This window comes from Carassius gibelio, chromosome A21, assembly GCF_023724105.1.
Source record: "Carassius gibelio isolate Cgi1373 ecotype wild population from Czech Republic chromosome A21, carGib1.2-hapl.c, whole genome shotgun sequence".
NCBI lineage: Eukaryota > Metazoa > Chordata > Actinopteri > Cypriniformes > Cyprinidae > Carassius > Carassius gibelio.
In genome coordinates this window covers 9,244,641-9,261,562 of record NC_068391.1, presented here as the reverse complement: position 1 = coordinate 9,261,562, position 16,922 = coordinate 9,244,641, and the positions used below count along the sequence as shown (strand labels likewise).

At 36.3% G+C, this 16,922-nt stretch overlaps 2 protein-coding genes across 3 annotated transcripts in view; one reads left to right on the top strand and one right to left on the bottom strand.

Moving 5' to 3' along the window:
- Positions 1-16,922, top strand: part of LOC127942062 (transmembrane protein 132C) — a 107,101-nt gene that overhangs the window by 50,027 nt on the left and 40,152 nt on the right. For both annotated transcript variants that reach the window (XM_052537604.1, XM_052537603.1), the window contains one exon: positions 15,534-15,677. In XM_052537604.1, coding sequence (XP_052393564.1) covers positions 15,534-15,677 — 144 coding nt within the window. The remainder of the gene's footprint in view (positions 1-15,533; positions 15,678-16,922) is intronic.
- Positions 1-16,922, bottom strand: part of LOC127942070 (60S ribosomal protein L17) — a 184,241-nt gene that overhangs the window by 130,570 nt on the left and 36,749 nt on the right. The gene's annotated exons all lie outside the window — the stretch shown is intronic.

Genomic DNA, 16,922 nt, shown 5'->3' with positions numbered 1-16,922 from the left:
CAAATATGACGCGTTGCCATGGAAACATTAAGGGGGAACGTTCTAAAATAACTGTCGCCTTGAAAAATATTACTCTCGGGAGTCAGTTAGAATATTTTAAACTTTAGTGTGAAAGGGTTAATTATTCATAATAAATGATGCTGGCTTGGCTGTGTTATTTCCTGATGTGGGTATTAAAGGTGCTGTAGGGAACTTTTGTAAAAAAAAAATTTTTTTAACATATTTATTAAACCTGTCATTAGGTCCTGACAGTAGAATACGAGACAGATAATCTGAAAAAAATCAAGCTCCTCTGGATCCTCCCAGTGGTCCTATTGCCATTTGCAGAAACTCCATCGCTCCCGGTAAAAAATAACCAATCAGAGCTGCGGTCCGTAACTTTGTTTGTGTTCAAAATGTAGAAAAATGTATATAATAAGCGAGTACACCATGAATCCATTTTCCAAACCGTGTTTTAGCTTGTCCCGAATCACTAGGGTGCACCTATAATAAGTGTTTATATTCGGACTATTTTAGATTGCTTCGGGGATACCGCGGCGGAGTAACCCAGCACCTTTGTGATTCTTCATAGACATAAACAGAGAGAAGTAGCTCCGGCTACGATGTTCCTCCGCAAGACGCAAGCAGTTCTGTTTATTAACCGCTAGAGCGTCAAAAGTTCCCTACCGCAGCTTTAAATCACATGGAAAATACAGTTGTTTAAATTTAAAGCAAGGGGCGTGGTTTTATCCAACCCCGCGCCATTCGGTGTCCATCGAGCAAATATCTGAACATGTGATATTATCAGCAATTCAGTTTCAGCTAAAATGTGAATTATCATTAATATCATTAAAAATGGACATAAGAAAGTATATGCAGCGTATTTCAGACCACAAAAAGGACACTGAAAGTGTGATTGAGAGTACAGCTGATGAACATGACAGCCATCAAAGCATTTTGATGGTGTAATAAAGTTAAGCCCCCTTAACAATTTCACATGCCCCCTCAGTCATTTCATCCTGCAGCCGGGCCTGCATTGTGATTATCTCTGAGAGACAGTGAAAACACCCTTACATTTAGGTCTGTATCATGCCTCATTCCAGCAGTGGAAAACCCTGTCTTGTTTTACAACTCTAAGCACTAATAAGTGACGGACAAAACACTGTACTGTACAGTAGTTCTCATCTTTAGTCCGGTGTGTTCCTACTTCATCCGCTCTATATTCAGCCCAAGCGTCTCTATAACAGCCTCACATTGCAAAGCATGATTTTGTGTACTTGCAGCCAGCCTCCCCCTTTCTGCTGTTGATTATTTTACAGACAGAAAAAATTGCAATTGAAAAGGCTGAATAGGTAGCTGAGATTACTTTTGTATTGAAAGGTTAATCGAAACTCATCTCCGAGGCCACTCTCTGTAAAGAGAGGATGAGGGAAATGAGTCAGCTGTGAAGGCTCTGCCACCTGCATCGCTTCTCCTTCTCTCTGGTCTTGCAGTCAGTGACAGTTTCAAGCGCACTGGGATCTCAGTATGTAGATGGATCTCGTTTGAAATCCCCAGCATTTTTAGCTCACTTGACATTGTACTTTTTACCCCCCCCCCCCCCGCCTTTCTCAGTGTTGTCCTCTGAACACAGAACTCTGTTTATCATTGCTGAGACTGTCAGAGGGTTTGCAAGACTTTCTTAATATATATCCTTCAAAAGGGAGGAGGAACAAAAAAGTGAAAGGTATGTGATCTTGTTAACTTTATAGGATATATATCTTATGACTTTTCTTCGCACAAAATGACAAGCTTGTTCACTATGAGCTGTTTGTATAAAAAAACAACAACATCAAATTCAGGAAAAACAGCATATACAGCATATAGGTTTGGAATAACACAACGCTGAATAAAAAATGAGAACATGTTTAATTTTTGCATCAACTATCTCATTAAAAACTGATATGAAGATTCCAATTCGATGCAGCTTGTACCAGACACATAAAGACAGCTCATATAATTTACTCATTCTATCTCTGATAAGCATGAGGGCACATAATCCATGCGAAGACAGATCTCGGATGCTTCTAAGTAACCAGCTTTAAAGCAAGGAGCAGGATTTACAGGGCATTTTATAGTATCTTATTAACAGCTGTGGAATGCCAGTAGTGGCGACTAGTGCAGTTTTATATATATTTATGTTAATCTGATTCTGCTCCATGGGGGCTGTGCGGGTAAGGTTATGATCAGAGAAGAATCATTAAGCTGCCCGAACTGAACACACTTGAACTGTCATTGTCAGAGAAGATTTTAATCAGCACAAGGTTCAAAGTTACGCTCATGTCCTTGCAGCCACGTTCGTTTTAGTATGTGAGGCAATCGGACAGTCACTGAACAGCGATTCCAAGGAATAATACATAAGCGCTTAAAGAGGAAATTAGACGTGGCTGTGAAAGAATTTAGATGAGGTTAAAGTGAAAATTCAGTTATTCCGTTTGATATTTGTAATTAGTGTGGAAGGAAGCTCCAAATTTCTGTCCTTCAATTATATCTTTTTTTTTTTCTCTGAATGAGATGAGTTTGGAAGTCTCTTCAAGTTGGTTCTTCAGATATCAAGGATTGCAAATGTCTGTCAATTATTCTTTGATTAGCTGGGTAAAATATAAAATGTATTCTCTTTACTGAAATGTTTTCGCCCAGTATGTCCGTGGTCGAATACTATAAAAAGAAAAAGAGAATTGTGAATTTGTGCTATACATAGAGTGCAGGATCATTTGAAATAAAAACTGGTTAAAAGTAGCAGGATGGGTTAAATTACTAAATTATAAATGATAATACATTAAAACCAAACATTGGTGTAAATTGAGTTTGTGAATAAAGCAAAGATTATTGAAGTACATTTTTACAAGAAAATATTAATTAATAAAATAAAAATGTTTATATATGTTTTGTTTTCATTTAAATTTGAGTTAAAGTTTTAGTAATTTGTTCTTGCAAATGTCTATGTATTTTATTTATTTATTTATTATTATTATTATTATTATTATTTTCTTTTTTTTTTACTTTTTATTTCAGTTTTAGTTAGTCATTTTAGTACATTGAGATATAACCACAATTTAAAATAAAAGAAGATTAGCTTTGGTAACTAGTTGAAATAAATTATATATATATATATCCACACTCAGCATTAAAGTTATCTTGACGCCAGCGTTAGCTACTTTCGCCTTTATTTTTCGACTCATGCCGGTCTAATACCATGCCGGTCTAAAGACTCCCGCTTTTCCATCTGTCTTCTACGGCGCTCAGAAAGCCTATCCTCCTTCCTGCCTCTGTAACAAATCTGAGAAACACTAGTGCACTTTCCTCTCATTGATTTGAAGAAGCACCGTGCTTTGCTGCATCAGACTCATTAATGGGCTCCATTAGCTTGGTTCCCCAGGCATGGCAGGTTGAGTTAGTCTGATGGTAAACACAGATGCGCTTGGTGAGGCGGGTGACAGCGCTTCTCTCTCTGGGAAGTTGCTAATAGCAGTCACACCAGGGAGTCGCTCAATCACTCTGTTCTATAGACATCTCCACTTTTCCAGCAAATGATGACCAGAGGACACAGCAAAAATGAACCACTGGTACAATTCCCAAGATCTATATCGATGTGAACGGGGTAATAATGGCTGGGAATCCCAGCAATGTGTGCTATCAAACTGCTATTGTTGTATAATAACGATAATAATAATATACACAAGACCGATTCCATAATTCGAAATCTTATTTCCTGTGGATTAGGGTGCTGTATCACACTGCATTCATTACAGCATTAGGGCAAATAATAGGGGATGATGCCTGATAAAGACGATCAGGTGTATGCTCATTCATCCTGCTGCCTCAAAGGCAGCATACAGTGATACGCTTAAGCCTGATAATTAAGAGCCTCCTTTGAATACTCAACAGGAATGTGTTAAGGATTAATGCTGTGGCTCACATTGGGTCTCATTTGCTACTAACCATGCATACAGGAGTATTAGGGTGTAAAACCTGTGTGCAAATTGTTTTGCTCCTAAACCATGACATTTTTTATAAATAAATAATGTAGAATCAGCTAAAACCCACACATATGCAATATGCATAGACAGCATAATTTTGTAAATTATATGGTAATACTTTTTATTTTTACGGTTACACCTGTTAGTTGCTTATTAGCATGCATATTACTAGAATATTAGCCATTAGTGCTAATTAAGCACATATTACTGCCTTATTTTACATGGCCTTATTCTACATCCCTAATCCTACTCAATACACTAAACTTAACAACTACCTTACTAACTATTAATAAGCAGTACATTAGGAATTTATTGAGAGAAATGTCGTAGTTAATAGTTAAAGCTGCAGTCGGTAACTTTTGATGCTCTAGGGGTTTAATAAACAGAAAAGCTGCTTGCGTCTTGCGGAAGAACATCGTAGCCGGAACTACTTCTCTCTGTTTATGTCTATGAAGAATCACAAAGGTGCTGGGTTACTCCGCCGCGGTACCCCCGAAGCAATCTAAAATAGTCCGAATATAAACACTTATTATAAGTGCACCCAAGTGATTCAGGGCAAGCTAAAAGCACGGTTTGGAAAATGGATTTATGGTGTACTCGCTTATTATATATATTTTCTACATTTTGAACACAAACAAAGTTGTGTTATAAAATATATTTTTACAAAAGTTACCAACTGCAGCTTTAACAAGTGTTACCTATTCTAAAGTGTTACCTCTTTTTCTTTTTAGCCTTTTCAAATGAAGTAGGACAGGAAGCCAATCATAACAGATTCACTGTGGCTGGTGGGACAAAATTAATTTCCCAGCTCCCTCATTTTAGATAATCTGGATTCAACATTAGAACAACAGCTACATATAATTTATGTGCGTACACACCTGTTATGAATCTCTGCGTAAATTTGCGTAAGAACCTTTTCTGCACGCATAAAGGTTTTAAATAAAAGTGTGAATGCAGTGAGTCTTTCTTCTGACACACCATCCCTAATGAAATCATAATAATCTCAGTGCTATCAAAAGTAGTGTAAACTAAAGTATATAGGCACTTTTGTATGCAGTTATTAGTGAATGCATTTCTACATTCTACCATATTTTAGACCCTTTTATTGATGTAGAATGTCATTCTGTGTCAATTAGTATTTCTAGTTGAATTTCAGGGAGGGCCTGTGCGCTGATAACGTGGATGTGCTTGGCTAGAGCCTAGCATGTGTCTCTATCAGAGCTTTACAGAAGTGTTGCAGCAGTGCTCCAGGTCCAGATATTAGCCTCACCTCCATCCCAGCAGAAACCCCAGCTAATCACCGCCTTATTATTTCAGCACAGAGCAGGAAAAAAGGCTGAGAAAAAGGAAAAAAGACTACGTGTGTGCATGTTCCTTAAAGATTGTGTTCGTGCGTAAAACAAGGAAACGCTAAAAGCCCGCCTAGAGATTAGCTTAGTCTGGTGAGGGCTACGAATCTGGCGGCGTTAATCTCATTTCCCATTTGCCATGTTGTCATGCCCCAATACGTTTAACGAGGCTGGTAATGAAAAGAGGGGAACTAGACTCATTAATTAAATTAGCTTCCTTATCCGTGCATCTCTCCAAGTCCACTTATCACTGCTCTGATTGCCTCCAACTTTCTGGATCTCAGTCAGGCACATGCCAGATATTGTTCATTTTGTTTCAATTTGCCTGACCTTGTTCAGTTTCTTTATGGTGTAATTCCATTTTGCTGCAGGGTGCAGAGAGGTCATTTAGGCCTGGAACAGCATTGGATATCTTCCCCTGTGGGCAGGCGGGACCTAGACAGGAGCAGAATGTGTAGTTTGCATGGGCCTCACTGCCTGAGCCGGAGGGAAATTAGAAACAAATGAATGACATTTTTACCCTTTTGAAGGTTTTTTATTTTATAATTCCGCAAAACCCTTTCACCTGTTTGGATGCAACCTTTAAAGTCTTTTTCCCACATATACAGTGTTTAAAATATGCATCCATTCTAGCCTTGTATATTATTCCTGCTGTTGTAGAAAAAGCTGTGCAGAAGTTTGTCCTCTGGTAAAACTGCACAAATCCTGTGCCTGTAGACTTTACATAAAGAGATTTACAATTTTATAGTTAGTTTATGAATAAATGCAACATGTTTTTTACAAGATACTGTTTTTATTTATTTATTTATTTTACACATCAACAGATAACAACTAGTTTATCTTTGTTGATTTGTAATGTGTGTGTGTGCTACTAATTTGAATCACCTTTCTGGACTGTTAAGGGTAAAAGTTCAGTGCTCTGTATGAGCTTGCTTCCATCATAGTAAAGCTGATGAGATGGTGTTTCTTTCAAATATCTCTTTTAAAGGTCAGCTTTTTTCAGGAGCTGATTTGACACCCCTCGTTTAATCAGTTAGCTGTGGCTTATTCCGTTTTTTATTTCTATTACTGTCTCTCACTTTTCATCTTTCACTCTCTATTTTTCTCTCCCAATTAATTTTATTTCAGTTATTCACTGCTCTTGTACGTTACTGTCATGTACGTGTCATGGTTTTGTTACTGTAAATTATTTGAACTATTTTTGCTAGGTGTCTTATGAAGTGCTGATCTAAAGTGTAAAAGTGTTCCTGTTGCTCTAGCAGCACCAAGGTCGCTTCAAATAGATAAATGTACATTTTTAAGTCTGTTTAATTGGTAGTGCATATTGTAAATCTGCAATAAAATCTGGTAACAATATATATATATATAAATATGATCTTTGAGATTTCTTTCCCCCCTTTTACTGTCTTTGTTACTGTGAGTCAAAAGATACGAAAAACGTTATGACTGATCTGCTTTTGTGCTTTCAGTGAATGACTATTAACTTCCTGGTCATATATTGACATTTCCTTTCTTGTTCTATGGCAGGCTTACTGTATTTAGCTTGTAGTCCTTTTACTGGATTGTAAACACTGATATCAACATGTCCACAGACACAGTGTAGGAAAAAAGCAAGTTTTAGTGAACTGTTTTTAGAACCTCTTTCCAATGCAAAGCTTGATGTTTTACTCCTATCATTCTTCCTTTGACGTGCACGGATGTCTCATCATAGCTCAGGAAGATCTAAGGCTCCGGCACCTGTTGGGAATGAGTATTGGCCTTTCTTGTAAAGTATGCCTGGCTCACTGGCAGGTAATGGCTCAAAGCATGAATGGCAGGAATCTCTGTAATTGAACCGATGTCACATGTGCAGCTGCGGGGGAGAGCCTGGTACACTGATCCGGGTCTGGGAGACACACTGGGAGAACGGCAAGGCCCCTTTGGTATTGGCAAGTGCTCAAGAGCCTGTCTGTCAGTCTTAGACAGGAGCTTGAAATGAGACCTCCTTCCCCTCCTTTCCATTCAGTTAGACTGTTCACACTCTGTCTGCCATCAGGCAGGAGATCTTTATATGGGCTCTCTTTTTAATGCAGGTTAATGTACTCGTAAGTCATGCCAGTCCTTAACATTCTGTCATTAACACTGCAGTAAAACATGCCCATTAAAGATTAACTTTTAGAAGAATATGCTAGCTTTCTAGCAGATTGTTTCCAAAGGATTGAGTGAAATTGTGAATTTGCTTGCTTTCAGTTAATATGCTGGAAGTTGATTTGGAATGACAGAAAACTTAGTGAACAGCAATCCAAAGATATCCAAAGAAAGTCCCACTACTGTGTCTGTTTGCTCATTTATATATTTTTATTATTTTAATTCAGCTGCAAGGTTTTTTCAACTGATAACGTATAGTTCTACCAGAAAGACTTGGAGAAGATATTGTAACAATTCATCCATTTATTTATGACCCAGCAAGCTATATGGTTGTATTTGGCGTAGGCCCAATACTTGCTTGTTATTGGTGAGGGAGGAGCCCATCTTGGTGGTGGAAGGGTGGGTGGTGGTGAGTGAAGCGTTCAGCATCTGCAAACTTAGACAAGTGTAAGCACAGGTTCTTTTATGCTTCTATTATTAGAACGTGATTGGACAATTGAGAAGGTAATAGGTGACGCTAACAATTGAGTCTTCCTGGCCGAACTTATGCTAAAGCTTTCATTTTTCAGAATTTATTGATTTGCCAAAACAATTAACAGCTAATTTTGACATACAATGTCCATATCACATTGCTAATAAAAAATCATATGGTTTATATTTCTATTAAATATTTTCAGATTAATAAGCTTTTTATATATTTTATTATTTAATATAATTTTAAATATATATTTAAACTCAACACTTAAGCTAGTTTCTTAGATTTTCAGTCGTTTTTTATTTATTTATTCAAGTTACATAAAATTAGGAATTGAATTGCGTTCACTGAATCATTTCTGACAGAACAGTTGCCTGCATTTAAATAGAAAAAAAGCATTCAAAATTAAATTAAATTAAATTTAATTTATGCATTTAGCAGACGCTTTTATCCAAAGCGACTTACAGTGCATTCAGGCTATACATTTTTACATATCATGTGTTCCCGGGGAATTTAACCCGTCTTCCTCTCCCCTTTCCTTTATTTATTCCCCCCTCTCTCTCCAGGTCTTTAGTGAACTACTTAACACGCTGTTTGCTAATATGGCCCTTTATAGCAATTAAATGCCGATTTGGTGATGTTGGAGTAATTGTCACCCCAGGCTATCTGTGCAGGTCTGGAACAAATGTGTGTGCGTATGTTTGTGTCTATGTAATGTATCATAAATGATTCCTCTCACACGCTGGGGGTTTATATGCAGCTCAAGGGGTGAACAGACTGCAGGTGTTGAATCTGAGTCAATGTTTAGTGCCGTCTCTCTTAGTCTGTCTTCCTACTGTAATGCATGTGTAGTTTTCATAGTGCAGCCAAAAAACTCTCTTTTGACTCCAAGCGAGACCCCTACTGCAGGATTAAATCAATTCTGACATACTGAGCTGTTATTACATTGCATCTCTGGTTGCTTTCTGGTTGGTCATTCATAGTATTCTGTGTAACATGTCTGCCCTTTAATGTCTGCCCACATAATGCCATAATGTATCAATCAGAATCAAATATATAAAACACTTCAGTTGACAGATATGTAAAAACAAAATACTTTTTTGTATGGAACAGTTTGATTTGAGTTAGGAGGAAGCATGGTTGTTTTATACAATGCATTTTAATAAAAATAAAGTGATTTCTTTTATATACTGAGTACAGTAATTTGCATTTACACACAGTTTTGTTGGTTCCATTGCCTAGATTTCCAATGGAAATGGTAACATTTAGGTAACATCAGGGCCATTGCGCATCTTTAAGCAACACTCAGTTGTTGTGTTCCATGTGCTGAATTATTCATTGTTTTTGAACAAATGATTTGAGTGAATTATTCAGTGACTTGTTCATGATGGCAGAACTTGTTTAGTTGTTTAGTTCCTGAATGAATCTGTGTTTTTGAACATATCGGTTGAATGAATCATTCAACAACTCACTCATAAAGTCAGTCACTTGCAGTAATTAATTAATGAATGAAATAGCATTTGTGAACAAATGAGATAAATGATTTATATGACTCACTCAAAGTTGATTATTTACAGTATTTTGAAATGACCACCTAATGGCAATACAATACAGAAAGAGTCACTGTAAAATGCCAACTTGTAATGCACTGACTTTTGAGGACTGGAATTAACTGTTGCATAGTTTTGTATATAGACCACTTAATTATACCGTAATAGTTTCCGCTCGTGTTGCACTCTGTGGTCTTCTAGCATGAAAATTATTTCAATTCAAATAAATGTATTTAGTGATAATGACACACTGACTGTTTATCCCGTTCTTACTGGCCTCTCTCTTTCTTTCCACTATCAGATATTGCTTCACTGTTCTCAGTGGACAACACAGAGGATAAAACGATTACGCTTTATCAATTCTTTGATGTAATTCAGACAGGTCAATATAGATCACTGACATCGGCAAGGGGAGTTCAGGCCAGTTGAATGCAGCCTGTACACAGGAGAAAAACACAGCACTCACTCCGCCAACTGCCACGGAATGTGATTTGTGACGAATACCGGAATCATCCGTGCGTGTGCATCCCCCACTTTTATAATGTCAGAGAATTGGGGAATTTACTATGTTATTTTGGAGAACTGCCACAGGGTTGACGGACTGTCAGGATTTCGACAGATCTCCTCTATCTGATATTACAATCCATCTCCCTCCGTCCTTCGCTTCCTGCCTCTCCAGTCATCTCTCGAGCGCTGACACTCCTATCACATTGGTAAATACCACTTTAATTGATACTCAGGTTGTTTTAGAATTAATGAGCTGGCACCCATGTGCTGGTGTGAGGGGAAAGAACATCTCTCTTTTTTAAATTGCTTTGCAGCCTTTATTGCGCTCCAGAAATCATATTAGCCAAACCAATCTCATTTAAATCTTCCATTCCCTAATTAACCCTCAACGCCTTCTCATGCTGCTTACAACAGCACTTTTGGTAGATTTTTAGATGAAATATTAGAGGTGTGTGTCTGTGTGCAGTATATTGGATTTTTTATTTTGATCAATCAGAAAACGGTATCTTCTTCATTATGTAAATGGCAAGTATTACATGAACAGATCAGATGGGACATGAAGGGGTGAATTGACTAAACAGCCTTTTGTGCATACAAATTTCTGCGCAAACACCTGCGACTTATTCATTAAAGGGGGGGTGAAATGCTCGTTTTCACTCAGTATCATGTTAATCTTGAGTACCTATAGAGTAGTACTGCATCCTTCATAACTCCAAAAAGTATTTAGTTTTATTATATTCATAAGAGAAAGATAGTCTGTACCGATTTTTCCCGGAAAAACACGAGCGCCTGGAGGCGTGACGTGTGGGCGGAGCTAAAGGATCACGAGCGCCAGTTGCGTTGACAGCGTTTGGAAGCTGTGACAGCTGTGAAGACTGAAACTGAACGAGAGCAGCAGCAGCAAGGACTCGCTCGAGCGGGGCTCGAACCCGGGTCTCCGATGGGAGGCGGACGCACTAACAAGGAGGCAGAGATATTTTAAGCAGTTTTACTCACCGCCTGTGGTTCCAACACACAATCGTGACCCTTTTTCGTTGGGATTGCATCATCCTTAAGAAATAAACGATGTTCAAATCCGTCGTCAAACTGGGCTTTGTTTGTAAAACAAGCATTTTAGAAATGCAGGGAACAAACACAAACACTTGCACAACTCCGTTGATGCTCTGTGAAAATAAACTCCATCCACTGGTCCCTTAATGCTGTTTTTTCTTTGGTAATCTGTGCAGGGTTGTCTTGCCCTGGCAACCAAAAACACACTCCTTTTGTGACATTTCGCGACGCTCTCGCTCTGATCAGTGATTGTCTGTGCTCTCAGTGCTCTGCTATACGGGAGCGCGCGCTCTTCCGGCAAACGTGCCCTCAGGACCCATATAAGGAAATTCCGCTCCATCTAACGTCACACAGAGCCATACTCGAAAAAAACTTTCCGAAACTTGTGACAAACCGGAAGGAGTATTTTTGGAACAGAAATACTCCTTCAAACGTACAACTTAATTTTTGAAACTTTGTCCATGTTTAAATTGGGAATCCAACTCTTTAACAGTGTAAAAAACTCAGTATGCATGAAATAGCATTTCACCCCCCCTTTAACCACCCATAGTCCAGTTTAACCAGACAAAGTCTGCGCTGGTTTACTGCTGCTTAAGTATGTAAATTAAGCCATTGGGCGAATTCCAATTGCAATTTTTTAACTCTTGAAGGTAAGTGGACATAAAAAAAAAAAAAGCTGTCTGGTGGACAAATGAGTCCATTTCCAGTTATGATAGAACAGCCTCTGTCTGCTTTGGATGAAGAAAGGCTCACCAGGCTGCATTCATATGATAAAAAGTATGGTAAAAACAGTAATATTGTGGAATATTATTACAATTTAAAATATCTGTTTCCTATTTTAATATGTTTTAAAATGTAATTTATTTATTATAAAGGTGAATTTTCAGCAGCCATGGCTTTGGTCTTCAGTGTCAGATTATACTTGAGAGATAATTCTAATATGCTGATTTGGTGCTCAAGAATCTAATCTTATTACCAATATTAAAAACAGTTGTGCTGCTTAATGTTTTTGAGAAAACTGTTCAAAATTTTTTACTGGACTGAATGTGAAATGTTAGTGTTGTAAGTCTATCAATTCTTCTATCAAAAATCTGATTGGCTGTTTCAGCAGTAACGTGCAATTCATAGTGAATTTTAATGAATTCCACCTAAAGATAAGCAAGACTTTTCATAGAAGCAGTGTTTTATCCTTCAACCCAAGACATCGCTTATTAATAAAAAATGTATAATTAAAAAAACGTCTATTAATAACATTGCTTGTATAAATGCATATGTGTGTTTCTGTATTTAACCCTCTGATGCACTGTTTTGATTATTAATTTTAGAATTTTCTGTTTTGAAGTTTTTTAAAGGCACATTTTTTTAATCGTCATCGGACTGGTATGAAACTTGGTGGCTTTTATGGCAAAAAAGACCATGATTTTAACAGACTAAGTGGCTGTAAAAAAATATCAGACTTCAGTGGTCTTCAATGAAAAATTACCAACCTTAGGAAATGAATGGTAAATCGACACAATCTACAAATCTGACACAATGCAGAAAAAAGTACACCGCAATGACAGGGTGAAACCTTTTTTAAGGGTGCAAAACCAACATATCCTCCCACACACACAGTTACACACACACTTATGAACTAGTGTGACAGTAACAGCAAATAAGTAAAATAAAAGTAATAATTCAACTAAAATGCAGTACAAAAAAAGTGTACAGCAAGGAAGGGGTTACACTCTAAAACATCAAGAGTGCAAAACAGACACACTCACTCAAACACACACTTACACTCACAGACACAATTATACTCACTTAAATGAATTATATCCATATAGACAAATGAGTCAGAAAACTGAAATAAGAGGTTGAAATCAGATCAAGCCCACAAGGATTAAGCTCTGATAAAACATCATTTTAATTTATTTTTTATATATTTTTTTATGTTTAGTGTAACAAAATGCTTTCTCTTTGTGCATGTTTGAATGTAATATCTAAAAAAACTGACGCTTCAAATCAACATAAAACAAAAAACAAAAGGTTGTCTTTGAGAATGTCTAAATATCCAAACCCACAACTTCATGAAAATGTGTATTTATGTCTAAAAACAATTAGATAATTTATAGCAATTTTATATAGAGCTATATGTTTTGATTGAAGACTCCCACCAAATGGCACTTAATCTGGCTACAAAAAAAAAGTATATATATATATAATATATATATATATATTATTTTAAATGGGCAGACATTCATAATAATTATTGCATACATATTCATTAGCCATGAAATTATCTCAAAATACAAAAATAATAATAATATTGAACCAAAATATATTACATTGATTTTACTGGGGTGAAAAAAGTTATTTCAGGTGTCCAGTCATGTTTTACCATGAAGATCATAAGTGTGACTCCCGAATGAGGAGCACTAGAGGGTTAAGAGTGTGTAGCAGTTGTAAGCAAGTAGATATGATCCAAACACCACATGATGTTTAGAATAAACCCATAGCGATAAAACCACTTCACAGTATTTGCAACCTGGATGATCCAGGGTCACCAGGCCATTTATAAATGTTCTATTACAAATGAAATGTTAGCAGCTGGAATATATGAAAAGCTACTGAGAATATTGAAGGTACATGTGCTTCAGACTCTTGCACTAGTACGTGATGTGTTCAAGGTAGGTAGCATTCAGTTATGTGCAGTATTCAACACTACAAACAGACTAATGTTCCAGAAGTGGTGAATATTTCTAAAAGTAGTCACTGTCAGATGAGGCACAGAATAACCATTAAATATCAAGATAAAAACATGATTATTATTATTTTTTGTACAGTTTTTATTTTTGTATTCCTTATTGGAAATTCTTGAGTGGTATATAAAAAAGTCACATTTATAAAAAAAGAAGAAGCACATGACTGCAAGCTGACTTTAAAGTGCCCTTTAAAAGGAATAAGGAAAGCAAGAAATCAGTGGTTTAATTTTTTTCTTCTGAGGGGATTTGAGTTTTTTTTTCACTCATGTTGTTTATTTAAACTATCCTCTGAGTGCATTCTTAGCATTTTTCTATGCAGCCAATTTAGTTGCCACCAGTGGAGCTTTTATAGCACATGGTATGCGGTCCTGAATTGTGTATGGGTTAGTATATTATTGCAGCACTTTGGCTTCATGTGCCATTAGTTAGTTTATTCTAGATACAAATGTGGAGAAAAAAGGAAGAAAAACAAAAACATAAACAAAAAACAAAGCAAACCAAGATATGAAAAGAGAAAAAAAAGCAATCGTCAGGACTGTTTCTAATTGCATTTGGTCTGGGTCTTAGCGATAACATCAGTTCCATTATTTTCTGCATTTGAATTGCACTGCAGCCCATCTTCAGCATCCTGTCTTTGATTGGCTGAATGCAGGTATTGGATGTTTAGAACAGTAAGGGACCTGCACAAGGATACATTGTGCAATTTCATTACTGCTGTAAACAACAGGGGTTGTTCACACAAAATGTTTTTATTTATTTATTTATTTTATCTCTCATGTCGTTTCAAACTTGTTTGTTCATTTTTTCAGAATATCCTGACCAGTCTCTTAAGTATAATAAATGATGACTAAGGTTCCTTAAAAATGAGAAAACAGCACCATATAAGTATCATAAAAGTGGTCTTCTGATTTCATATAATAGGCTTGTATAAAATGAAGAATAATTTTTTTTTTTTTACAAAAGTTAATATTTTGCAGTGTCTGATTTATAGATAGAATGTTGAAGTTCTTTGCAGTAATTTGGTTCACAATGATGGTTAGCAGTGGTTAACAGTTCATTGGAGGTGAAGATTATCAGTGAATATCACATTACATTTCGATCTGTAATCAAACAAAGCTATCAGATTACGTCAGAAGATTTTGAATAGCTGACAATTTGTATGGACTGCTATTATGATACTTATGATACTTCCAATCCCCATTCATCGTAATTGCAGGTGACAAGCAAATTATTCAAAATTTCACCTTGTGTTCCATGAGTGTATAAATGATGACAAAAATCTTTTTTTCTGAGTGAACTATCCCTTTAAAGTAGTTATTCATGTGTCAGTGTTAATCAATTTAATAGACTTGAAAAAGTATTCCATACAGAGATCTTTTGTAACACACACAGTTATGATTATATGTGAAGAAAGCAGAACACAATAGATTCAAAATAATTCTTAAAATCATTTTGAGGTTATACAAGCACATCTGTACCCTACAATGTATTACATGAGCTGTTGGGTAGACTCTCCTTTTCTTTATAATGCATGTGGCGAACAACTGCAACCTGTTCAAGAACAAGAAACACTTTTTGTTAATCATCCAGTATTTTGCAACATGCAAATGCAAATATGTGTAAAATATATATATATTTTAAAGTATTATGATTATCTTTTCAGTATCATTTCTTTACTTAATTAAAAAAAATAAGCATTATATACTATGTGGTCATTTTGATTTTTGCAACAGGGTCAAGTTGAAGGATGGTGTGGCATTTCTAGGAGCGAGGGCCAGCAACCCGGTTCAGTGGACGGTTAGTCAAGACGTCAGGAGCGAGGGACACAGAGTGGTCACTCTGCACTGTCGCAGGAAGGAAGCCAACTTCGGGAAAAGGTCAGTATCTGTTCAATCTGTCCATTCTATCAACACATTTATTAACAAAGGGGAATTCTGGATTTAAAGGCTTCAACACAAGAAGGCTGCTAGTTACTTGAATGGTCCTAGAAGTTAAAAGTTCATGATCGAAGCCAAAGGCAAAAGCACTGCTAACCCAAAGTAGTTTTTTTTTTTTCTCACAACTCTGTTCTCTTTGTAAAGTTTTGGCCAACAACGATCCAAACGCATGCACATGTACAGTGACCTGCACCATACAGCCCTTTGGCTTTTACCCCTCAAATATACAGTAAGCATCTCTGCCTAATGACTATTCTTATAAACTCTTCTGCACATTTCATATACCCTACAGGCCCTCTGGGACTGACAGCATGCTTTTTCAGCATACTTCATCCTATTATGAAGTGCTGGGAAACTACATGGAACTTTTATGTAACAAACTTCCTTTGCTTTATCACTGCTTTAAGCCATTTGAAGTTATTTTTGGTTGCATTTTTTTCCTTTCTGTATTCATGCGATTCATTTGAGTCACTTGTTCATTTGTTCATTTGTACTGAATTGCTGCTATACCTTTGACTTTGTTATATAAATCAGGCTGATTCATTAGTTGTATTTAGTTTCAGTGACAGTTCACCCACAAATCATCAATTACTCACTCTTATGTTCCAAATCCACAGAATTTTTGTTCATCTTTTTAAGCAACAAATTATGTGATGAACAGATTTAATTATAACTTTTATTCACATGTAAACATTGATTGACAAACATACATGCTTCACATAAAAACCTATGTTTGATGTACTCTATACATGTGTCAATCAATGTTTATATGTGAATAAAAGTCTAAATTAAATCTGTTTGTCATATAAAGTGATCCAATCTCTTCAGAAGATTTGAATTAAATGAAAATCAGATCATATGGATTTGTTTCAGAATCTTCATGCAAGTTTTGGTATAATGGACTTTCAATGGAGGGACAGAAATCTCTCAAGTTCCATTATAAATATGAATTTCAGAAAATTATGACAGAAGTTTCTATTTTTAGGTAAACTAGCACTTTAGGTTTAGTGCCTTGCTGTCACTTTAATTGACATTGAAAATAGAGATTGAAAAATAAAATCAATATATAATAGAATAGATTTATATATTCTTTCCCAGTGCTGATAGACCATTGTGTGTGTTTTGTGGTTTTTATCTATTTCTGTAAAATCTGAAGATTATATTTCAACCAGCTTCTTATTATTA